The sequence below is a fragment of the Mus pahari genome, chromosome 2 (assembly GCF_900095145.1).
Source record: "Mus pahari chromosome 2, PAHARI_EIJ_v1.1, whole genome shotgun sequence".
In the NCBI taxonomy this organism is placed as follows: domain Eukaryota; kingdom Metazoa; phylum Chordata; class Mammalia; order Rodentia; family Muridae; genus Mus; species Mus pahari.
This window is the reverse complement of record NC_034591.1, coordinates 27,794,558-27,817,160: the sequence shown is the minus strand read 5'-3', so window position 1 is coordinate 27,817,160 and position 22,603 is coordinate 27,794,558. Positions and strand designations below refer to the sequence as shown.

The 22,603-nt window shown below is 43.6% G+C and overlaps 1 protein-coding gene across 2 annotated transcripts in view; it reads left to right on the top strand.

The window, feature by feature from the left end:
* Positions 1 to 22,603, top strand: part of Slc25a13 (solute carrier family 25 member 13) — a 179,779-nt gene that overhangs the window by 87,466 nt on the left and 69,710 nt on the right. For both annotated transcript variants that reach the window (XM_021189155.2, XM_021189161.2), the window contains exons 5-9: positions 2,569 to 2,708; positions 16,869 to 17,015; positions 19,114 to 19,252; positions 19,923 to 20,016; positions 20,220 to 20,304. In XM_021189155.2, coding sequence (XP_021044814.1) covers positions 2,569 to 2,708; positions 16,869 to 17,015; positions 19,114 to 19,252; positions 19,923 to 20,016; positions 20,220 to 20,304 — 605 coding nt within the window. The remainder of the gene's footprint in view (positions 1 to 2,568; positions 2,709 to 16,868; positions 17,016 to 19,113; positions 19,253 to 19,922; positions 20,017 to 20,219; positions 20,305 to 22,603) is intronic.

Sequence of the window (22,603 nt, the reverse complement as noted above, 5' to 3'; positions counted from 1 at the left end):
AGACTTCCTTCTTCCACAGGCCACTTGACAACCAAATTCCTGGATGTCTTGGCTGTATATTCTGTCTGTTTCATATTTTCTTCTGGTTTCCGTGAAACATGAAGGAAGGGCCAAGGAAAGATGTTATTGAAGCTCTCCTGCCATTAGTGCATTAAAGTGATTCCCATTGTATTATGTGGCTGAAAGGAATCCTTGGCTAACCTGAGGACCCTAGGCAGCCTCTGCTCCCTTGTTACCAGGAACTGGCCTGGTAACAAGGAATTTGCCTGTATTTGGGGCATGGAAACAGTTCCTCTGTGGTTTTGATGCTGTCTTCATTGTCTGTGTGTGGCATCCCCTGAGTGTGGCTGCTCCTTTGGTGTGGGGGTTTTGTAGAATCTCTTGGGCCTGCTCCACGCTGCCGTTTGAACACAGTGCTGAACAGGAGCTTGCGGCTCCCCTAGGAATTGTTGCTGCCTGGCGGGCAAAGTCTGGCTTCAGGCTAAGCGGCTTGACCCGTCAGTAGTCTAATCCTGTCTCTTGGTAGGCACCCAAGGCGTGGTGGCTGTCTGTGCTGTAGTAGTATTGGGGCCCTAGACATTTTAATTACAACTCAGACACTTCTCAGTGCAAAGGGAGTTTATGATCTAGTTCACCTTAGTGACCCTTGGCTAGAGGTTCCTGAGCCTCATGTCTTCCTTTCCTCCACCATTTTTTCTTTAAAATGTTAATTCTTGGTTTATATAATTTCTTTTGTAGCTAGCCTCTTTCTGTGTGTCTGTCTCTCTTAGAAAACTTGAGGATGGTACTTTGAAATTTTTATTTTATTGTCTTCACCATGCTGAGGGTTTTTTTTTTTTTTCACCATTGATAAAATTGATGTCCAGCGTAATTTTGATTTATTTAAACACACACAAGCATATGCCGACAGTGGCCTTGCTATTTTCATGACAAGTAAAAATTTCCGGAACCTTTAAAAACACGGGATGAAAACTTTGTGGGTGTAATTACGAGGAGGCAGAAGGAGGAACTTTGGGAGAAGCTGAAGAAACAGGCACAGGGATGCTTCAGCTTTTTCTTTTGCCTCTTTCATAGATTAAAAAAAAAAAAAAAAAGTGGAAAGAGAAAGATCCAGGCTTAGTTTGGTTATAAAAATGATGCCCTTTGACAAATATATTAAAGCAGGTGGGAAAACAATGATAAAATTCACTAATGTGCTCATTTATTTTCCCATCAACCTCTGAAGGCACATGTTCCTTATGGATAGAGACTGGTAAATAAAATAATGCTTTATTTATAAAAGTAATTTCCATGTTATCCTGTGTCACCCTTCCTATAATTTGTGTGTGCGCGTGCGCACAGACGCACCATTCTGCCCCTCTCCGCACCCCATGCTAGGCAAATACTCTACAAGTGAACCACACTTGAGCCACATTGTGTAAGGGTGAACAGAGATGAGATGAGACTAGTACACAGAGTCACACAACTTGACATGGAATTATTTGGGCAAATTTCAAACTTCTGTCAAGCACCCCATCCCAATCACCCCCCCAAAATTAAAGTTAAGCTGGGCAATGGTGGCGCATGCCTTTAATCCCAGCACTCAGGAGGCAGAGGCAGGTGGATGTCTGAGTTCAAGTCCAGCATGGTCTAGAGAGTGAGTTCCAGGATGGTCAGAGTTAGACAGAAAAACCCTCTCTTGGGGTTGTGGGGTGGGGGGTGTTGGTATTAAAGTTCACAACTAGGACTGTTGGCTGCCCTGTTTTCTTGTCTTTTACCACAAGTGCAGCCTGAGAGATATATAACGGACTCCTGCTCGGATGGCGTCTCAGGGGTGTTGAACATTGACTGCCTCAGCTCTTTTACTACTAGGTTCTAAAGCTTTCAAAAAGTTTCCGAATGACTTTTATCTGTCTTACAGATAAGAGAAAACGTTTGATATGTATGGGTTGGTTTTCTGCTGCTCTACTAGACACCTTTTAGTTGCTGTGACAAAACGCCATGACAAAAAGCATCTTCCAGAAGAAAACTTCTGGTTGATGATTCCAGATGGCTCTGCGTCTGAGGGGAAGGGGCAACAACAGACGGCAGGAGCAAGAAGTTCACCAGCCACATTTGTATCCACACAGGAAGCAGAGAGACAGAGAGGAAGTGAGGACAAGATATAAATCGTCACAGCCGGCCCCTGGTGACACACTTCTCTCAGCAAGGCTCCACTTCCTAAAGATTCCATAAGTTCCCCACACAGCATCACCAGTCAGGGACCAGGTGTTCAAGTATGGGAGCCTGTCAGGGACATTAACCATTCAAACCACAATAGCCAGTAAAGATGAAACCCTGTCCTTATATAGAAAACAGTCACTGTTTTATCCCAAACAAACAAATGAGATAAAAGTTAGCTTTTTACCTGACTTCTAAGTTACCATCTTTAATATTTCAACTGTTCCTATGAATATTCTGACTTCCGTTTCTGCCAAATTTTTGTAATATATGCATTCATAGATTTTTAGTAACAAGTAGGATTGCCTGTTTAAATTCATTTAACAAAGAACCCTACTTTCTTTTAATCACAAATTTATTCTTTTTCAGAGGATGTCAAACAAGTTTTTGGACAGACTACAATTCATCAACATATTCCATTTAACTGGGATTCAGAATTTGTGCAACTCCATTTTGGAAAAGAAAGAAAAAGACACCTTACATATGCGGAGTTCACTCAGTTTTTATTGGTAGGTCTGTCTTTTTTTTTTTTTTTCCTTTCTTTTTTCTCTTTTCTTTCTTAATTACCTGATGTTTTCACCCTGAATTAATTTTCTCAGAGTTTCTGTTATATTTTTATATCAGAAGTCTTACTTGTATTTGTGTTCTTCTAATTTTTCAAAAATTATTTTAGTTTCTGGGTATGGGTGTTTTGCCTACATGTCTGTGCAACGGTATGCAGTGTTCAAGAAGGTGTTAGATCCCCTGGGACTGGAGTTACAGATGATTGTGAGCTAGCTGCCGTGTGGGTGCTGGGATCGAACCTGGGTCCTCTGCCACAGCACCCAGTTCTTAACCATCGAGCCATCTCTCCAGCTCCTGGCATCTTACGCTTAAAAAGTGAAAAAGAGGAAAGGAATGAAGTTAGGCTCGCTTTTGCCCTGAAGCCTGACTCACCACAGGTTTGTAAGGTTAGACATTTAGAACCATTTCTTTTTCAGCTTGTTGAAATTGTAGAATTACGTGGGTGTAGAGAAGCTCTTCCTGTGTGAAAGTGATCCTCTCATGGTTGCTGGGTCAAAGAAGGCACAGTCATGGGGCTGGAGAGATGGCTCAGTGGCCAAGAGCCTTCGTTCTTCCTGCAGCTTTCTGAGAAAGCAAAAATCAGAATTGCAACTGGGATCTGTGCCTGGTTGTCCCACGATGCACAAATATTGTGTTTTTTTTTTTTTTTTTTTCCTTGAGAAAATGCAGCTGTCTGTCGCTAACTGTGAAATTGTTTCCTCTGAGATCTTTTATAGATTAAGCCACTGAGTTTCCAATTGCTGCATATTGGAATCAACCCGGCTGCTTTGGAATCTGTTTCCTGGGTTGGTCTTTAGAGACTGCCACTGTGTGTGCTGCCACACCTTGTGTGCTTGTGCGGCCTGCTGTGAGGGCCTTGGCTTTCCAGCACCTCTGCTAAGCTAGCTCTGTCCCTCCCACGCCTCTTCTTTCCCTCTCCTGTGATCGGATCACTGGACCAATGATGAGATCAGCCCGACAGTATTTTTAAATATGATTATACTGTTCTTATGCTATGATAATGATATAATGAATCTCATCTCTTCTAAAATAACTAAGAATGAATTAAAAAAATAAAATTATGATTATGTCTGGGTTTTCCTCTTCGAGTGTCGTTTAAAAAATATTTTAATTTACACCACTATGTTTAGTCACTGGGGATCAATATCTATTGGTAGACAAATCTCTATAAAGAGTTCATTTCTTTTGGGTTTTTATTAACTCATTTACTTTCTTCAGCAACCTTACTTCTTTTACAAAATCTGTTAGTTAAAAAATCAATGTTTCTCTTGGGATCATTCATCTCTGAGCCAGGAGGAAATCTGCCTGGAGAATTGCCCTCAGTTCTTTGTTACCAGAAGTGTTGTTAGTATCTCAATCCCTCTGTTTGTTTGTTTGAACTTTCCCCAGGTCTCGCCAATGCAGGGGATTGAGACAGAGCCGGGATAGAGAGGTGGGGATGGGGACAGCCACATCCCCTCCAGTGTTACCGCTTTAAAGGCACTTCTCGGCATCCATGCTTATGCACTGCCTCCTGTCTATAGCCAGTTAGTGTTTAAACGTGCTGCTCTTCTAGGCTTTTCAGAGTGTGTGCGTGCGTGTGTGTGTGTGTGTGTGTGTGTGTGTGTGTGTGTATATACCAAGCCCAGGAATTTACCTAACTCCACCTGCCAGCTGCTCACCAGACAACACACATGAACACTCTTAAGACAGTATAGGAGCTCTTTATTTCTGGCCAGTCGCTACGGCTACACAAGGAATCTTAACCAAAGCGTGCAGCTCAGATCCTCACAATTTTTTTGTCTTTTATGCAAAAAAAAAAAAAAAAAAAAAATCCATATCCTATGGCCACACTTCAGTTGGCAAGGAGCAGAACTACAAGAAGCCAAAAGACAAGGTTAGTAAGTATATTTGGGGACTTTCCTGGATCCTGGAACTATCAACCAGGTGAGGGATTGGTCCTTGTTCCTGTTTTGGCAGGCGTCAGGGCCTACGTGCTGGGATTTAAGGTTAGATCGGTGCCTTTAACATGGTGTCGGTTGTGCTCAGGTCTGGGGTCAAGCGGGCCCCACTCTGCTGTACTTTATTAATTACCTTATCATGGTTTTCTAGATATTGCATGCACTCAGAGCCATTGGATTGAGCCATCTCCCTGACTCTCTATTAAATTTTTCATAATGTTACTAATATACACAGAATTTGCTGTTACTTTCCGGACAAAGCTTCATAGATCCTTTGAACAGGCCTGGTGGGTCAAACCCGTAATCTCAGCACCCCAGAGGCTGAGGCAGGAAAAACGTTTGCTGCAGCTTCAAGGCCAGGCTGGGATAGGAGTGACACCACCACCCCGACCCCGCAACAAACACACGTATTCATACCCAGAAAAGTAAAATGTAAAGACAAGATACCTCACCTCTGGCTTTATTCTTTCTTTGCTAAGCATGTTAATGTCTGTGAATCTCTGGTTCCAGTTCTCTATACACAGAAACCTAGCTCAGTAATTTAGGTGGGGAAGGGAATATGAGGTAGATTCTTACCACTGTTTACCCAGGACTTGGACACACGGTAGGAGGTAGAGTTTATTTGATGAGGAATAATTGTAATAATGCTACTGAGAAAGATGCCTCAACTTAACTTTGTGGAACACAGCGTAATTAACTTCTAGTTTGAGTGGGCGGTTAGCAGTAGTAAGGATAATCTCATTACCACCTTTCAGTTAGTGTCAACCAGGCTGCATCCAGTCAACGGTAACTACCCACAGCAGTCTTTTGGCCTTCCGAAAGAGGTGGGGAGCCTTAGTCCAAGATTAGATGATTCAGGAATGGCTTGCAGCTGAAGCTTCCGGTTCCAGCATTTGCTTAAACTTGACTCTAACCCATGGTGGTTCGTGGGAACGTCCCACAGTGTCATGCGTTCGCGGGATGATTTTGCCTTTGGAGCAAGAAGAAATGCCTTAAACTTGTACTAATTTAAAGTGACTATAGCACCCAATGATACTGTCAAGGACTTTGCTTTAAAACCAGCTCTAGCCTCAGAAGAATGAGTAGATGAATGGATAGGCTTTCCCATCAGTGCTGGGTTTGAGGACTTCTTGAGTCACTGCTCTTCGTTTCAGATGTTTCATTGGCTCCCTCTAAGCCCTTGGCTCCAGGCAGCTTGAACTTCAAGCCCCTTCTTCGGGCCCTTTTTCTTCTTCCCTGGGATTGGTACTGGATTCAGTTAGCTTCTGAAATACATAAGAGTGTGTGCTGCCTGGTTTCATGCCAGCTTGACACAAGCTATAGTCAAATGAGAGGAGGGAACCTCAGTTGAGACGATTCCTCCAGTATATCAGGCCGTAATGCACTTTTTAAAATTAGTGACTGATGTGGGAGTGCCCAGTCCCATTTGGGTAGGGCACCCCTGAACTGGTGATCCTGGGTTCTATAAGAAAGCAGGCTGAACAAGCCATGAGGAGAAAGCCATTAAGCAGCAACCCTCCATGGCCTCTGCATCAGCTCCTGCCTACAGGTTCCTGCCCAGTTCCAGTTCCTGTCCTGACTTCCTTCAGTGATGAAACCTTTTCTTTTCCAACTTGCCCCCTGGTCCTGGTATTTTATCACAGCAGTGGAACCCCTAGGGCAGTGAGCTTGGTCTCCTGTGTTTGAGACTTCTGCTTTGTCAGGTACACCCATTCTCCCCGCTCTAAGGCTGAGCTCAGAAAGGTAGGCACTGCTCCCTGGCTGTAGTCATGGTTGTCCGAGCACAGAGATGCTTGGCTATTTGAGACGTGAAAGCTATCACCATGCATACTCTAGCCCGTCTGATGAAGCAGACGGAGCCTCAGGGACAGAGTGAAATACTGATGTTCCCAGGAAAGACCTCAGCTGGTTCAAGCCAGCAGGGATGGTAGCCATGCTTGTGTGCAGATTGCTCAGCTCTACCACTCTCTGCGGGCTCCAGTTTATTTTTCCCCTTTATTTAATAAAATCTGCGCTCTATTGAAGCAAATATGCCTGTTTTCAATAAGTGACTCACCAAGGTCATTGGTGTCTGTCAGAGCTTGTATGGTGAGCTTATATGTTCTTGTCTGTACTTTGTGTATGGATTCCACAGATACAGGACTGAACAACAGGGACAGAAAACCCACTTTTTGGATTCTTGTTCCTCAATTCTGGAGAAGGACTTCAGAAGACACTAGGGGACACATAAATTCCTCCCTTTATACTAGGACAGGGATGGCTGATCTCTCTCTCTCTCTCTCTCTCTCTCTCTCTATATATATATATATATATATATATATATATATATATATATATATATATATATTATGTGTAATTCTTTCATCTCCACTTCATGAAGAGTGGCATGCATGTGTAAATGTTATAAAGTGAGCATTTTTTAAGTATGTGTTTTTCAGGTTTCTTTCTGTGACAGGGTATTTCTGATAGGCTTAGAGTTTGCCATATCCACCGGCTGGCCTTGAACTCAAGGGAACCACCGGCAGCTGTCTCTCCAGCCCTAGAAGTAGAGGCCAATAGGCATGTTTCTGTAAGACGCCTGCCTGCCTCTTCTCATCTCCTAAAGCACAGCTTTGACGTTATGTATGCTTTACAGATAGATTTGGATATTATCTGAGATTGCTAAGAAAAACTTGGAAGCTGGTTGGTAATACATACCTTTAATCCCAGCATTCAGGAGGCGGATCTCTGAGTTTGAGGCCAGCCTGGTCTACAGAGTGAGTTCCAGGATAACCAGGGCTACACAGGGAAACCCTGTCTCAAAACAAACCACCACCACCAAAAAAGAAGAGAGGGAGGAGGAGGAGGAGGAGGGAAGGAAGGAAGCAAGAAGGAAAAAAAGACAGACAGACTCTGGGGAACTTGGAAATTGTGTTTTCACCTGATTCAGTGTGTAGATATCAGTTACCTCTCTGTTTTCTACTTGTATTGTGTTGTTATCACCCCTTACAGGAGACAGGTCATTCTTGAATCCATTTTTGTTGAACAGGCAAGGTTTGTCAAGAGGCCTTGGTCAAAGAGCTGACAGGCACAGAGATGACAAGCTGTGAGAGACTCGTGGACAGACGTGGAGATTGTTGCCATGTACATATACTTGATAGTGTCCTGAAGCTGCAAGCAGATCTCAAATATTTACTGTTTGAAGTTGGGGTTAATGAAAGTATCAAGACTATAAATTCTTGATAACCAGAGACCATATCGGTATTTTGGTTTGCAACGTGTGAACCTATTCCTATTGATTGTAAGTTGCTACTGGCAGAATATGTAATGCGTGTTGGGTCTGGTTTATAATTGCAATAACCTTAGGGTTCCAAAGACAAATGAAGAGTACAGAAAGCTGACATTGCTTGCCCTGCTCTACAGAAAATACCTACTTTGGCATCCATGTGGAATCCAGCTCACTTGGATAGTTAGATTTCATTTTTCCGACACTTTTACGTTTGGGATAAAGGAAATCAAGATTCACTGTTGTTATCTCCAGGGTTGGTCAGCCTGCCCTCCTGTTGAACAGCTTGAGCTGGCTTTTACAGTAACACCCTGCTGAGAGCAAACACTTCATCTAGCATCTCACCAGCCGCTACTCACTGAGAAATTGAGCAGGAACTCATACAAGCAAGGGAACATAGAGACGCACTGGTCTTGTTTTCCATCATGGTATTGCCTTATATGAGAAGGATGAGTTGGCATGGTTTCTGAGGACTCTTCCTGATGGTTCAACCCAAGGAACTAGGGGCAGAATTTCACCATGAGCCTTTAAATGGAATTGCGTGGCCAAATTCATGATTATGAGATGTGAAGAATGTGGCAGGATTTTTCGGGTCCAATTACACTAAAATATTAGTGCAGCATGAAGCCTGTGATTGGACAGGGAAAAGGGAAGCGGAGCTAAAAGTGAGAGAGAGAGAGAGAGAGAGAGAGAGAGAGAGAGAGAGAGAGAGAGAGAACTTGAGTGAGAGAAAAAAGTAAAACAAGATAGAGGACGGACTGACAGAAAGAAGATCCAGAGCCAGCATGGCTTTAAATAGCCACAGGTAGATATGATATCATAAAGAACAGAATAATAGGGATAACTTGTCTAATCTAACTGGGCAGCTTGTACCATTATCAGTTGGCCCTGAAATTATTATGTGGGCATCTTATAAGTTGAGAATTTATTGATATATAAATCTGACTTGCTAATTATAAGCTTCTAGAGTTTTGTTTCTCCCAGGTTGTTGGGTGTTATGGTGGCCGACCATGCACAGGGTGGGCAGTTGTTACAGGGGGCTGGCGTGTCAGCAAAGGGAGCTCCGGCCCCACCAGAGAGTTGGCAGGCAGAGAGTAGCTGGATGGAGGACGGGGATGTGGCATTTTCTTTTTTAATATTTCCCAAACCAGAAGAATGGAAATGCCTTCACTGTCTATAAACTCATTCTCTGTTGCTTTTTCCCCCCTCATTTTAAAATGTGCGCAGATATGGGAGAGCTGGAGAGGTGGATGGCTCAGTGTGTCAGAGTGCTTGCTGTGCAAAGATGACAACGTGACTTCAGATCCCAGCACACATGTAAAAAGCCATGGGCAGCTGTGCGTATGGCGGTAATTTTAGTGTGGTAGGGGCCGGAGACAGGAGGGTGGTGAAGGTTTGCTGACTGCCAGCCTAGGTACTGAGGGACCTTGTCTCTGAGGAATAAGCCAGGGAATAGTAGAGCAGGTTCCTGACATCTTCCTCTGACCTTTGTGCACGCATGTTCACACACATGTGCAAACATACCGCTCATGAATACATACACTTACATGTGTTCATCCTGATCTTAATTCAGGTTATTTTCAAATTAGCTTAAAATTATGAAAATTTAGGGATACTTACATTAAATAGCTTAGAGAGCTGGGCAAACATTCCTTATTCATTTTAGTCTTCGTTTTCATAGTCACCTTCATTTTGACTGGAATTTTCTACCACCACAGATTTTTTTTTAAAAAAAATTTGACTCTGTTTTTATTAAAATTGTATGTGTTTTTCAAGTTTTGAAAACACAAAAGTAAAAATGAACCGGGTTTTAGTTCGTTTCATTTTATCTTTTCACGGTCTTTGCTTTATAGCTCAAGTGAATCTGCTGTTTGTTTTGTAGACTTTTGTTGTTGTTGATGTTCTGCCGGATAAATTGTTCTCAGGCTTAAAGCACAAATGTACTGGCATTTCTGAATAGAGGTGAAAAGAATTTTTTACATTCAAAATATGCCCACTTGAAAATTGGAGATTATTAAAGAAATGGCAGGCCTGGAACTATTAGAAGCATGAATTTAGACCCGAAGCAGGGTAACCCCTGTATACGTTTCTTTCTGTACAGGTAGCAATTTTGAGGAGTTGGACTTTTTCCCTACAGCACTCGGAATGGGCGTGCTGAAGCCTTTGGAATCTGCTTCGATAAAAGCCTGTTCCATTACTCCTTATACAGCAGAGTAGAGGGAAACGAGACATCCACTGGAGCTTGAGCGGAAGGGCCTTAGAGATGGCTGCAGATGGCCTGGCTGGGACCTTCTGGCCTTAGATAACAGAGGTCCTGGTCTGTGTCGTGGGTCGTCTGTGTTCTTCCCCTCTTTTCCTGTTGCAAACTGTCTGACATTAGCCAGCATCCCTGGCCTGGCACAGAAGTACTCCTCTCCCAGGCTGGTGTGCCTTCTCTCTCCAGCTTGCTGCCTTCTCATGTTGTTCGGGTTCTTTGATCCTTTGTTGTTTCCCCCTCCTCTAAGGCCTCTTCTTTCATTTTCTGTACTCAGTTGGAGTATCAATTTGATCTTTGTTGCCTCCTCTACCTGAGTACTGCGAGACCATCAGCCTCTCTTTCTACAATTATACTTTTTGCTTCTAGTTTTCTCTCTTCTCTTCTCTTCTCTTCTCTTCTCTTCTCTTCTCTTCTCTTCTCTCTCTCTCTCTCTCTCTCTCTTTTTAAATAGACATCCTTTCAAAACAAACAGCCAATTGCTTATCAAGACTGTGGCTCCCAGTCAGGTGGTGTTAGCATACATCTGACTAGGTATTGAGAGTTTGAGAGGGCAAAGCCCCCGCGCGAAGCATGCCCTCAGCACAGGTTTGCCTTCTATTTCTCCTGACTCACAGCCCGTATGAGTTTCCCAGGTACTTTCAGTGTTCCTTTTATAGAAAGCTTAACTTTTGTTTTTAACATAGTGTCCACTCTGTTTCTCATTATGGCCACCCATTGCATCTCTCTCACAGATGAAAGTATTTTTAATCTGTGTTGGAGTCTTCTTTCTCCTTGTCATCCTAGGTGAGAATTCTTTAGAGACAGAACCTGCTTCACCTTTTTAGCATCCGAATTATCATCATAGAGTCTTCCCATTGCTCTCGTGCGCGCGCGTGCGCATGCATGTGCGTGTGCGTGCGTGTGCGTGTGCGTGTGTGTGTGTGTGTGTGTGTGTGTGTTGGGGGAGGGGGATGAGTAAAAATCACTTTTCCAACAGGGCTGTCTCAAAGCTCACTCAAAAGCTCACTCAAAGCTCTGCTGAAATTCATTTTTCTTGTTGGGGTCCAAGTTAGCTTATGATCCCACTGTGATCCTTCCCAGAGCAGGGTGGCCCAGCCATGAGGACTGTCAGCTTGGAGTCACACCATCCTCAGTGTGCGTCTCAGCTCAGCTGCTGTGTGACTTTGAGTCAGTAACTTAACCACCCTCCCACCCCCCGGGCCCCGATTCATGTGTCTTTCTGTAAAATGAAGATAAGTTATTACAAGGCTTCAATAAAACCCTGCCTCAACCTTAGTCCAGCAGTAAATGTTTAGGGTTGAGCTGCTACTGTGATTCCCTGCCCTGCCCATGTGTCTGTATGTCCATGTGTCCATCATTCTGTGCCTGTGACTGGTTCTCATGACTCAGCGGTTCTGGATTAGAAAGGACTTTACAGTTGTTTAAGCCCTTCACCTCGACAGAAATCAAAGCTATCACTTACCAAGTATCTGTCACGCATAACCCAGACAGCAGGCCCTGGTGTATGCATCTTGTAGAGAAAGCCTTGGGGCCTAAGACACCAGCTAGCTCACCTGAGCTCCGCCATGTAGTAAGTAGTGTCATAGTGCATTACAGTCTTCTGTCATTGGGGCTGCCACTCCCCTCCATCAACGGAAAGTGAAATCTGTGACAGGTGTCCCTTTGCCCAGAGTTAAAATGTTAACAGTGACACATGCTTGTGGGAGATGTCTCTTTTCATCGCTCAGCAGTTTTATAAGTGAGAGACTAGTGTATTGTGCTGCAACCTACCCCAGTATCTTCTTCCCATTGATTTTCTTTTTAAAAGAAATACAGAGAGGTGACTTGGCTCCTTCCCTGGCTCTTCCCTGGCTCCTTCCCTGCCAGTCTGTTAACCTGTAAATACTTTATTATAATGACAGTTCTCCCATTGTTCTCTTCCTTAGGAAATGAGTGTTATCAACTGTGTTCTCCTTCCCACATTTGTCCCTTCTGCTACTCATATAGGAAGCACCAACCTCTTGGTGGCCCTTACTGATGCGTTAGATATTCTTCAGTAGCTACAGAGATAGTGTGGAGGGATTTAAGTCACTGTGTCGTGGGTACTAAGCCCAGTCTTTATTTCAAAGCTAGCACATTCTTGAATTTAATGTTTGCAGAGTTGTCTGTACGTTTGGCCCTACAGGCTTCCCCACCCTCGCCCACCTTTACACCTCCATCCCCCACTCCCGGGGGGGATGGAGGTGTAAAGGGCTGAAAGGATTGTAGAACCTGAGGGGAGAATCGACTCTCTCTATGTGTTGACCTTGCACTCCCTGTGGCGATCAGTGAGGAGATCCAGGCGTTCTGGACACATTGTTTTTTGCCTTAAAGGAAACTTAGGAATGTTATTATATTCTCAAAAAACCAGGCACAGACAAAATCTAGAGCATAAAGAGTAATATAGAAGCCTGGGGATGTAGCCCACTTGGTAGAGGCTTAGCTAACAGGCACGAGGCCCTGGGTCCAGTCTTCAGCATGCTAATAACCTGGGCAGATGGCACATGCCCATAATCTCAGTACTCAGCAGGAAGGGGGACTGGAAAGGATGTTTAAGGTCTTTTTTTGGCTATGTAGAAAGTTTGAGCCCAGCCCAGGCTTAAATAAATACATAGAGTAACATAAAATAAAATACTTCTGTAGTTTTTAGATGGCTAAGTGTCGAGTGTGGTTTTGGTCAAGTTCCCTAACGTAGGTTCTCCAGGGTTTCCCATGCACCACGGTCAGGTAACAAGCAGGCACTGTGTGTGTGTGTGTGTGTGTGTGTGTGGATGGTTGTGTAAGGAGCACCCAGACTTGAGTTCCAGCTTTGCTGCCCCTGGCAGGGGGACCTCAGCTCCCTCCGTGGATGGAGTGAGGTTAATGCTTATGACCTGTGTGAGGCATCCGATGGCGCTACCCGAGGGAAGAAGATTCTGAGGAGGCAAGGTTGGTCAAGCCTAGGTTACATGTCAGGACCTGCCCTCACGTGCTGGGGTGGGAGCAGGCCCTGATTTTAGTGATATAGCTTACATAGAAGAACCAGCCCAAACCATCTTCACTGGTATAGCTTCAAGTTCAAGCATGGAATTTTAATATCTCCAGTTTTTAGGAGCTGTTAAAAAATGAGCTCTCAATTTTCTCATCGTCAGGATTAAAGGAGCTGTTTTTGCTGTTGTGTTTATTTTTTGTTTTTATTTATTTATTTTTTATTTATTTATTTTTATTTATTTATTTATTTTGCCTGTCTGTAGAATCCCTGCAGCCAACTCTCCAGTTGAAACTATGCAGTCAGCAAAGGAAGAAATATCCCCTTTATAGATACGTTCCCACCACAAACATACCCCCTCTTTTGTGGTGTGGCCGTCATGGGCCTTCTACAACCTTTGGTATCTTTTTTTCCCTTTGCCATTCCAGACAAGCTGGTCTTCATGTTCTGGGTTTCTGCTCTGTGAGGAGAAGGGTTGGCTGTGGCATATGAACCTGCTTCTGGATCCTAAAGGCTGAGTTCTAACTAGGAAAATAGAAACTACCCACAAGGCACCACCGCTGCTGTTGCTCCGAGCAACCTTGGCTTTCCATAGCACTGACAGTGTGTCTGAGAACGGTGCTCCTTCATTTCCACGCAACTGAACACCTACTGTGGTCTTTGCTTTCAATGGAATACCTACTGTGGTCATTTTTTTCCACTCCGTGTCTTGAGCAGTTAGGTTTTTTTTTCCTGTTGAATTGGAGGCTCTTGGATAGACAACTCCATTTTCGTTGAATAGATCCTGATTTGTTCATTCAGTTGGCTTAACGGACTGCCTGTCATTGATAATGTCTGTCTCAGAGTGTCCGTTGTACCTAGAACGGTAACAGCACAGCTTGGGAAAAACATAAGCAGAATGCGTCACTTCATCCATGGCAGAGGCAGGAAAGCAAAGTGTCACCTCTGTTTCTGATATAGGGGGGGAATATTATCTCCAAACATGCTCATCTCTGGAGCCACGTGACAGGGCTCCGATGTTTAGTGCAGAGGCCGAGATGAGTTTTCCTGTTGCATAAAGCATCTGTATGGCAGAGACTTTGCTCCGAATGCTTCCCTCAGAACCCTGAGCTCCTTCCATCGGAGATCGGCCTCGGTGATTCAGACCACGGGATCAGTCCCCTGAGGATAGAGGAGGCTGGATCTGGGACTTTGAAAGGTGACGCCTCGTTTGCATGCGAGGTGGACTGCTGTGGTCAGAGGCCGACGGGGAGGACCATCAGAGAGCCTAAGCCAAGTCTGAGGAAGCAGCGAACCACTGCTGTCAGAGAAGGAAAGATTCATCCGAGTGAACTTTTAAAAACTCGGGGAACATAATTTGGCAACCGCTTCACACTTGGGAGAAAGGGAGCTTACAGAATTGAAAATGACGGCTTTTTCAGGTGGTGTCACTGGGAAACCAACCTGCCAATAATTAAGCTTTGAAGCCTGCAGAGGGACCAAAGCTGAGTCCTGGGTGGGGACATTAATAGTGGGGTTAGTGATGTGTAATTTTAGGGCCTTTGTAAGATACATCCAGGATATATCCTTAGAAATTCTGGTCTAGCAGGTAGGAGTGGGAGATTTGGAGGCAGGCAGTAATCCTTAGCTCGTAAGAAATCTTTGACATTTCAGGCAGAGAGCATCATCTGCGGACCACCGGGGCGAGGTGGGGACCGGGGTGGGATGGGGGCTGGGGTGGGATGAGGCCGAGGTGGGATGTGGACCGAGGTGGGATGAGGACCGGGGTGGGATGGGGGCCAGGGTGGGATGGGGGCACATCTTAGGTAAAGATCAGGTGCAGGGCTCTAGAAGGGTGTGGGCCCACAAAGGTTCATCTGGGTGCCCTACACTGAAAGTGGCAAATGCTATAGGTAACTAAGGAGAAACAGTCAATAAGATAATGACCATTTTCTTACTTAGTAATTAATCTTTAAAATTCTATTTTTAAAGTACAGAAAATGAGACAGGAAAGCATAGCTCATGACTGTATTTATTACCCAGGTCCCGTCATTATTAATACTTTGTCAATCACATTTTGTCCTATCTCTCATTCAGGGCAAGGAAAACAGGGAGTCAACTTCACAGAAACATGTGACTCCTGTCGCTTCAAATTACAATAACCCATAGAACGATGAGTGCCACCTTGTTACCAAAGCTAAGAGATGGCTTCCTTACCAGTGAAACCCCATTTCATCTTAGATAATTTGAAATCCTTGATAGCCCTTTGGAGATACATGTAAGTTTCATGCAGATTAGCTTTCTGAGATCCGTTCGGAAGGTAGGCAAGGTGCTGCCGAAGGGGATAACACGGCTTTCTGCAGAAGTAGTGCGAAGTGGGCCTCAATGGGAAGCAATGTTTGTTTTTTTTATGCCTACCCTTGTCTCCTGGGCATAGCAGTAGAGAGCTATGACTCTTGTTGGAGTTTGGCCCTATGAATTATAGATCCAAGTGTGCTGCTGTGGTGTTTCCTCCTCTGATGCACAAACTCTCCTGTTTCTTATTCTCGTACACAGGGCTCTATGTGGCATTGTTTTTGACCCTCATGGCCTTGGGTGGGGAAGTTACCAGCAGCTACTGGGAGGATCAACAGGCACAGGGCAGCCTTTTGTGACAATGACTTAACCTGCCCCAAGTATCAGTAGTGCCAGTGGTGAGGATTAGCGCCTTCCAGCAGAGACCATTCCTTCAGTGTTGTTAAGTCGTCATGTGCTTACATATTAGCATGTGGCCACAACTGCTTGCTGGGTCTAACCAGACCTTTGAAGCTACCAAACTTCTTTTTTTTTTTTTTTTTTAATTTTCTTCATATCTCAGGTCCTGGAAGAAAGGGACCTGATTTGATTCCTTTGATCTTTTTTTTCCCCCCTATTTCTTTTCCTTCTTGTCTTGCTTTCCTACCTTCTCTTCCTTCTTTTGAAATGTTGTGTGGTGGTTTGAATGAGAAAGGGCCCCCAGAGGCTCATGCCTGGTCCCCGGTTACTGGAACTGTTTGAAAAGGATTAGGAGGCGTGACCTTGTCAGAGGAGGGATGTTGCTGGGGTTGGGCTTTGAGGATTCAAAAGGCCATCCCTGGCCCCGTGCCTCTCTCTGCCTGCAGATGCGAATGTAAAGTCTCTCGGCTGCGGCTCTGCTGCCATGACTGACTGTTTTAGATTAACCCTCTGAAGCTGTAAACAAGCCCCTAATTAAATGCTTTTTTTATATATATAAATAAGTAAGCGTTGCCTTGGTGCTGCTTCATAGCATTAGAACAGTAACTTAGACACAGGGCTTTCTCACACAACCCAGGTTGACTTCAGAGCCACAATGTGTCTGCGACTCTCTCTCAGCTGGATCTCCCCATCTCTGCTTCCCAAGTGCTGAAATCACAGACATGTGCCACCATGCCTGGCTCTTGTTTCTGCTGAGTGGAAGGTTTAAAACCGCAGGGTACTTTATTAACTTTATATTCACTGCTCTGAAAAGTGTTCTTTTCTTTCAAAGGAAAAAGTAGTTTAGGGGGAACATTTAAACAGGCAGGTGGGGCCTGTGGAAATCACGATGTAGGCTTATTTCTTTTGTCTGATTTAAAAGTGAGCAGTCATTTGCAGTAAGAAAGAGACATAAATTAACTATTTTACCTTTTCTCACGGTAGGAAATACAGTTGGAGCATGCGAAGCAAGCCTTTGTGCAACGAGACAATGGCAAGACGGGCAAAGTCTCAGCCATTGACTTCCGGAACATCATGGTCACCATCCGTCCCCATGTCCTGACTCCTTTTGTTGAAGAATGTCTAGTAGCTGTAAGTTGTGCATTGTCCTAATGAAGTAGTTTATTCTCCCTAATTTGTGCTAAGTAAACTGGAATAATGAAGAACAGTTCTTGTGAATTGTTCTGTTCAAAACACTAATGTGATCATGTATATTATGCAAACCAAAATATATCATGGTTCGTTTTAGTGGGTAGGTTAATTGACTGACTGCATTGTATGTTTTGGGGTTGTGTTCAGTTGTTTCTTACTGTCCCTGGAGGCCTGTAGCAGGGTGCTATCAAATTCGAAAGTCAAATGCAGGCCCTCAGATCATTTCTTCACAGTGATATCTCTTTGGATATAATGTACAAGTATTTTCTCTTACTTTAAATCATGACTAGATTATTTGTAACATCTAGTACAGTATTTTTTAAGTCTTTGTTTTGCTGTGCTGGTCAGGGAATAATTCCAAGGGAAGACATCTGTGCATACTCAGTGCAGATGCAATCCCCGCCCCAAAATCTTTGCAAAATTCTGTTTGGTTCCATCTGCATAGGTAGAATTCATGAATACAGAGGGTCCATCTGTTAATAACTAATTAGAAAGAAAGAGGTACAACAAAAATAATTTATGACTTCATCTTCATTTTGCCTTATTTTTTAAGATATGTCAACTTGCTGATTTTTGTGTTTCTAATTTAAGGGAAAAGAAACACGCAGGCAGGCAGACATGCACACTTGGATGTCTGGTTGGGGTCACAGATAGATCCGAAGGTCTAACGCTTACATGTCACTTGGTGTCTGCTGGGGTTGTAGTGGTGCTTGTGACTGGCAGGTCCCTGCCATTATGTGTCATAGTTGTCCCATCCCAAAGGATGTCCAGCTGTTGTCCTTACTGCCTCTTGGAACTCCGAGGTGTCATGAAGCACGCGTGGTAGTGGTTCCAGGCCTTGGCCATGGACAATCTAGATCACCAGAGAAGATCATTACAGATGGAATCCAGATTTCCTGTAGGCCTGTGCTTTACTACCGATGGCTAGCTACATCTCAGTATCTAAATGTTAAAGCTTCTAGCTGATTCCTGGATTTGGGAGCCGCATGTCTGGAAACTCTCCCTTTGCTGAACTGTGTGTTCACAGCTGTCTGCGTTCCCCACAGTGCTGACCATGGGCCTTTCAAGTCTCTCTGTTTCCTGGTGCTTCGTTTCCAATACCTGGCCTTTCCCATTCTGGCTCCATGTTAATCTCACCCCACCCGGGCCCCACACCGCCCCGCCCCACCCCAGGTGACCTCACGCCAGCTCTTTTGAATGATTACTAAGTGAAGATTTATGTGGCTGTTTTTAAAAAAGCGCTTTTCCTAATAAAAATATTTTGCCTTGTTCAGGATGGATAGAATTTGAAACCCCAAGCTGAAGTTCCATTCACAGAGGATATACTATCTGTTTTCCCTGTCCCCTGTGAAGAAAAATATTTCCTTAAAAATTCTGATTATTAGAACTCCAACCAGCTTCAACCCACATCTACCTAGGCACATAGCATCTTCAGATTTTACCAGAGCACACGTGGTTCTTTTAGCTAGTCCATCAATGTAAAGTCTTGGGACTTAAGTCATTATTTATTGCTGGTTTAAGTACTAAGACAACTTTTGATATTAAGGGTGCACTAAATGCTTCTCAGAGTATGTCTGCACCGACCTAATGCAGTTTTGCCTGTGTGAACACATGCAAGTGCGTGCTATCGTTTCTGTATTTAAGGCCTTAAGATTTGCTCATTAGATGAAATAAACCAACTTATAAAACATTTCCAACTGAAATTTGAACTCTGTAAATGACTACTGGTCCTGTTATAATCCTACACATGTATTTATTTAGTTTTCCAGGTCTTGTATAAGTCCTGGTCATGATTAGTTGCAGTCACTTTTAAAATTCACTTCTAGCTTTTTTTTTTTTTTCTAAAGTGAAAGAAAAATATTGAGTTTTTTTGTTTGTTTGTTTGTTTTGTTTTGTTTTGTTGTATATTCATTCCCCGTTACTTCCAAAGCAGTGATAAATATATGTACTTTTGGAACCTCTTGCCCTTTGTGCCTTTTTTATTTTTATTTATTTATTTATTTATCTTTTGTCTCTCTCTTGTTTTCAACGTGGCAAGGCTGCTGGAGGCACTAGGTCCCATCAAGTTAGCTTCTCCTATTTTAATGGATTTAATTCGCTCCTTAACAACATGGAACTCATTAGGAAGATCTACAGTACTCTGGCTGGCAACAGGAAAGACGTGGAGGTGACAAAGGGTGAGTGAGCCTATCAGAAAGTTTGTTTCAAGTGTCTTAGGGAGTGAGGAAGGCAGTCTGTCTGGAGTTTATAGTAGAATTTGCTATCCCATTCATACTGGTAAATTAATTGGTGATGTGTGTCATCCAGACCTTGATCAAACTAAAGCAAACAAAGCAATCTACACGCAGTTTTTTGAGAAACAGATGACAGCTTTTGAATGAAGTGAAGATACGGGATTTGTTGAATCTTTTCTTTTTTTTTTGTTTGTTTGTTTTTTTGTTTTTTTTGTTTTTTTTTGTTTTGTTTTTTTTTTTTTTTTACAAGAACTTAAGCTAAATGGTCAGTGGACCTCAAAAACACATGTGGGTTCCACAAGCCTGTATTGATGATAGTATAAAGTGATCTGTGAACTTGAAGAAGATATTATCAGCATTTCAATAGGATTCACAAAAAAACAAACAAACAAAAAACGACCTAGAAAAGTAACTTGGGGACCCTCAGTGTCAGTGTCACCCAGCTTTTACTCCCAGTGGTGGTTGGGATGAAGTTCTGCATCCTTTGAACAAAAGGGAGAAGGAGCTGGGACGACTTCATGATAACGGTGGTGATGTGCACTCCTCCAACGCTTTGGCTGAACACTGAATTTAGCGTTGATCTTTCTGAATCTCTCTCTCTTTTTCCATACAGAGGAGTTCGCTTTGGCAGCCCAGAAGTTTGGTCAGGTTACACCCATGGAAGTTGACATCTTGTTTCAGTTAGCAGATTTATATGAGCCGAGGGGGTAAGTTGACTTTTTTTTTTTTTTAAGTTAGTTTAATAAAATAAGGTTAGGAGCTAGGTGTAGGGAGATTTCAGCAAGAGAGACAGACATCAAATAATGAAGGCCCACGCTGAAATAAGGGAAGCGATAAAAGGAACGTTCTAGAATTCCATAATGTAAATTTAAGAAATCTGGGACTTCATCATTGTTTGCTTTCTGTCCAGGCGCATGACCTTAGCAGACATTGAGCGGATCGCTCCCCTAGAGGAAGGAATGTTACCCTTCAACTTGGCCGAGGCCCAGAGGCAGGTGAGTGAGTGATGGGAGTGGCTTCTCTCCTTGTGCTTTCCAGAGAGAGATACCCAGGCCTCTAGCACTTCCATTGAATTTCCAGCATTGGTTTCTGACTTCACCGTTTTCCAATTCTGGTCCCCAAATTCAGGCCTTTTGAGGAGGCTGAAAGGGGAGTTGTTGAGCAACCTTCTGGTGAACAGATAAGGGCATGTGTTGCTTAGAAAGACAGGGCTGTTGCCCCAACACCCCAAACACAAGTAGATCTTTTCTTCCTTACATCAGGTACTGAGGGATATGGGCATGAAGCACTTGCTCTTGTGACTGTCCCCAGCAGCATCTGGCATTGCTAAATGAACGATATCGTTACCTCAGTGGGGGTACTGTCAGAGCATTGTCTGACAGCCATGCCTTCCGTTTTTCTGAGCATCGAAATGAGATAATTTTGTTTAGTCTGGAGTCATAGTTCAGAGGCTTTTAGACCTATTCTCTCTGTGAAAGGATTCATAAGCTATGTGGAAACAATGTTAGGAATGCTAGGTTTTATTTTATGGTTAACAGAAGCCCATGTCTCGAAGTTGTGGGAGTCAGAAACTTAAGACACAGCACCTCCTCCGCTCTGTAGCTGGGCCTGAGAGAGCACGCCTTCATTGCATGTGCTATGCCTGCATGGTGCTTGTAAAATAAATCCACGAACAGACAGAATGTCTTTTTTTTTTTTTTTTTTTTTTTAAGAAAAAGACCTCCTTTAAGGCAAAGCCATCTTCGAATCTTGTGAGACTTAACTGTTTTTGGCTTGGAGCTCTGGGTCTGAACAGCGACGCCAGTTTGACCACAATGGGTTGACGAGGGCTGCATTTTTAGGACTGTCAGGCCTGGAGCCAGGATTCCCCCCCCCCCTCCCTTTAGCTCCTTCCCACCCAAGGGCAGCAGCGAGTTGTGTGCTGTGCGGCATGGAAATGGAAGGAGTGGGTGTGTGCTCAGTAAATCCTAACTAGGCACCTCTGGGAAACCAGCTGGCTGTGGTTAAAAGAGGAAGCCATTCCCCCTGGTTGCAGGAGAAAGAACTGTGTAATCCTGGGCAGAGGAGGGAGCAGCCTTGCTCTCTCCTCCCTTTGATTTCAGACGCTGTGTCTGAGATAATTATCTCTTCGTCTGCATGCCACCAGCTATTGTAGAAATTTGGGGATTAAGGAAAGTAGAGGGGCTGTTTCAGATCTCCCCTGCTTTCCCCCCTGGCAGCAGCACCTCTTCATTTCCCTATGTGCCCTCTGCAGCTTTGGGGGAGCTTATAATGGGTGCTTGCTGGTACTGGCCTCGAAAGGGTTGGAGGAACTTGAAGAGATTTACAGTAGGAAGTGATTGGCCAGTGTTCAGAGGTTTAGAGCAATTCATCACAACCCCACCTGAAATCTAGGGTGATTGTTTTTTTATGCATGAGCCCCACTGTGCCTGGCAGATCAAGCAAGTCAGGTCCTCTACCTGTGGACAGCTTGCACATCCTAGCACCCTACAGCCTGTGGAGTGTTTGCCCTGGACAGGGGAGCCATGCGGATGGACGCTTTTACCTTCGCGTCATTTTAAGAACATATTCGTCCTTTCCAGGAAGAATTAGCAGTAATGGCAGGTTCCTTCCTTTAACATCTTCAAAATAACTCTCATTCATTATTTTGAGGCCAGAGCATCTTTAGTATGGCATGTTCTCATGCTTGTAAATAAAATAATGTGCTTTCTCTGAATGCATCTGTCACCATGAAGGTAGACGACAGGGGTGGAATTGGAGACAACGCACGGAATTTGTGGAAGAAATGTTTTCCCTTCTTAGACATGCATATTTCTCCGTAAAGCTGTTTTCAGTTAAATGACTGAAGATTTCAAATGATCTCATTGTATTGGAATTGTGTTGCCCTGACAGCAGTTAAAATTCATTGGGTTGGTAGCTGAGGTTGGTGATTGTTTTCATTGTTCACTGATGTTAATTATCGTGCCTTCTGAAAACAGATTTTATTGAATGTATTTATTCATTCAACAGGTGTTATTAAGTGCTGACTGTATGTCACTCTCACTTGACAACTCTGTGTGACAAAGTTAATATTTTATTTACACAGACAGGGTAGTGCAATATTCAAAAGTAGTTTGGCCTTGGTAATACTAACGATAACAGGCCAGAAAAGCAACAACAAAATATCTGGTTGCCTTGAAGTATGAATTTTAGGAAGATGGCCAAAAAAAAAAAAAAAAAAAAAATGAGGAAAAATTCAATCACCTATAATTCTTCTATTCAGTTATGGCCATCATAAACATTTTGAGTGTTACT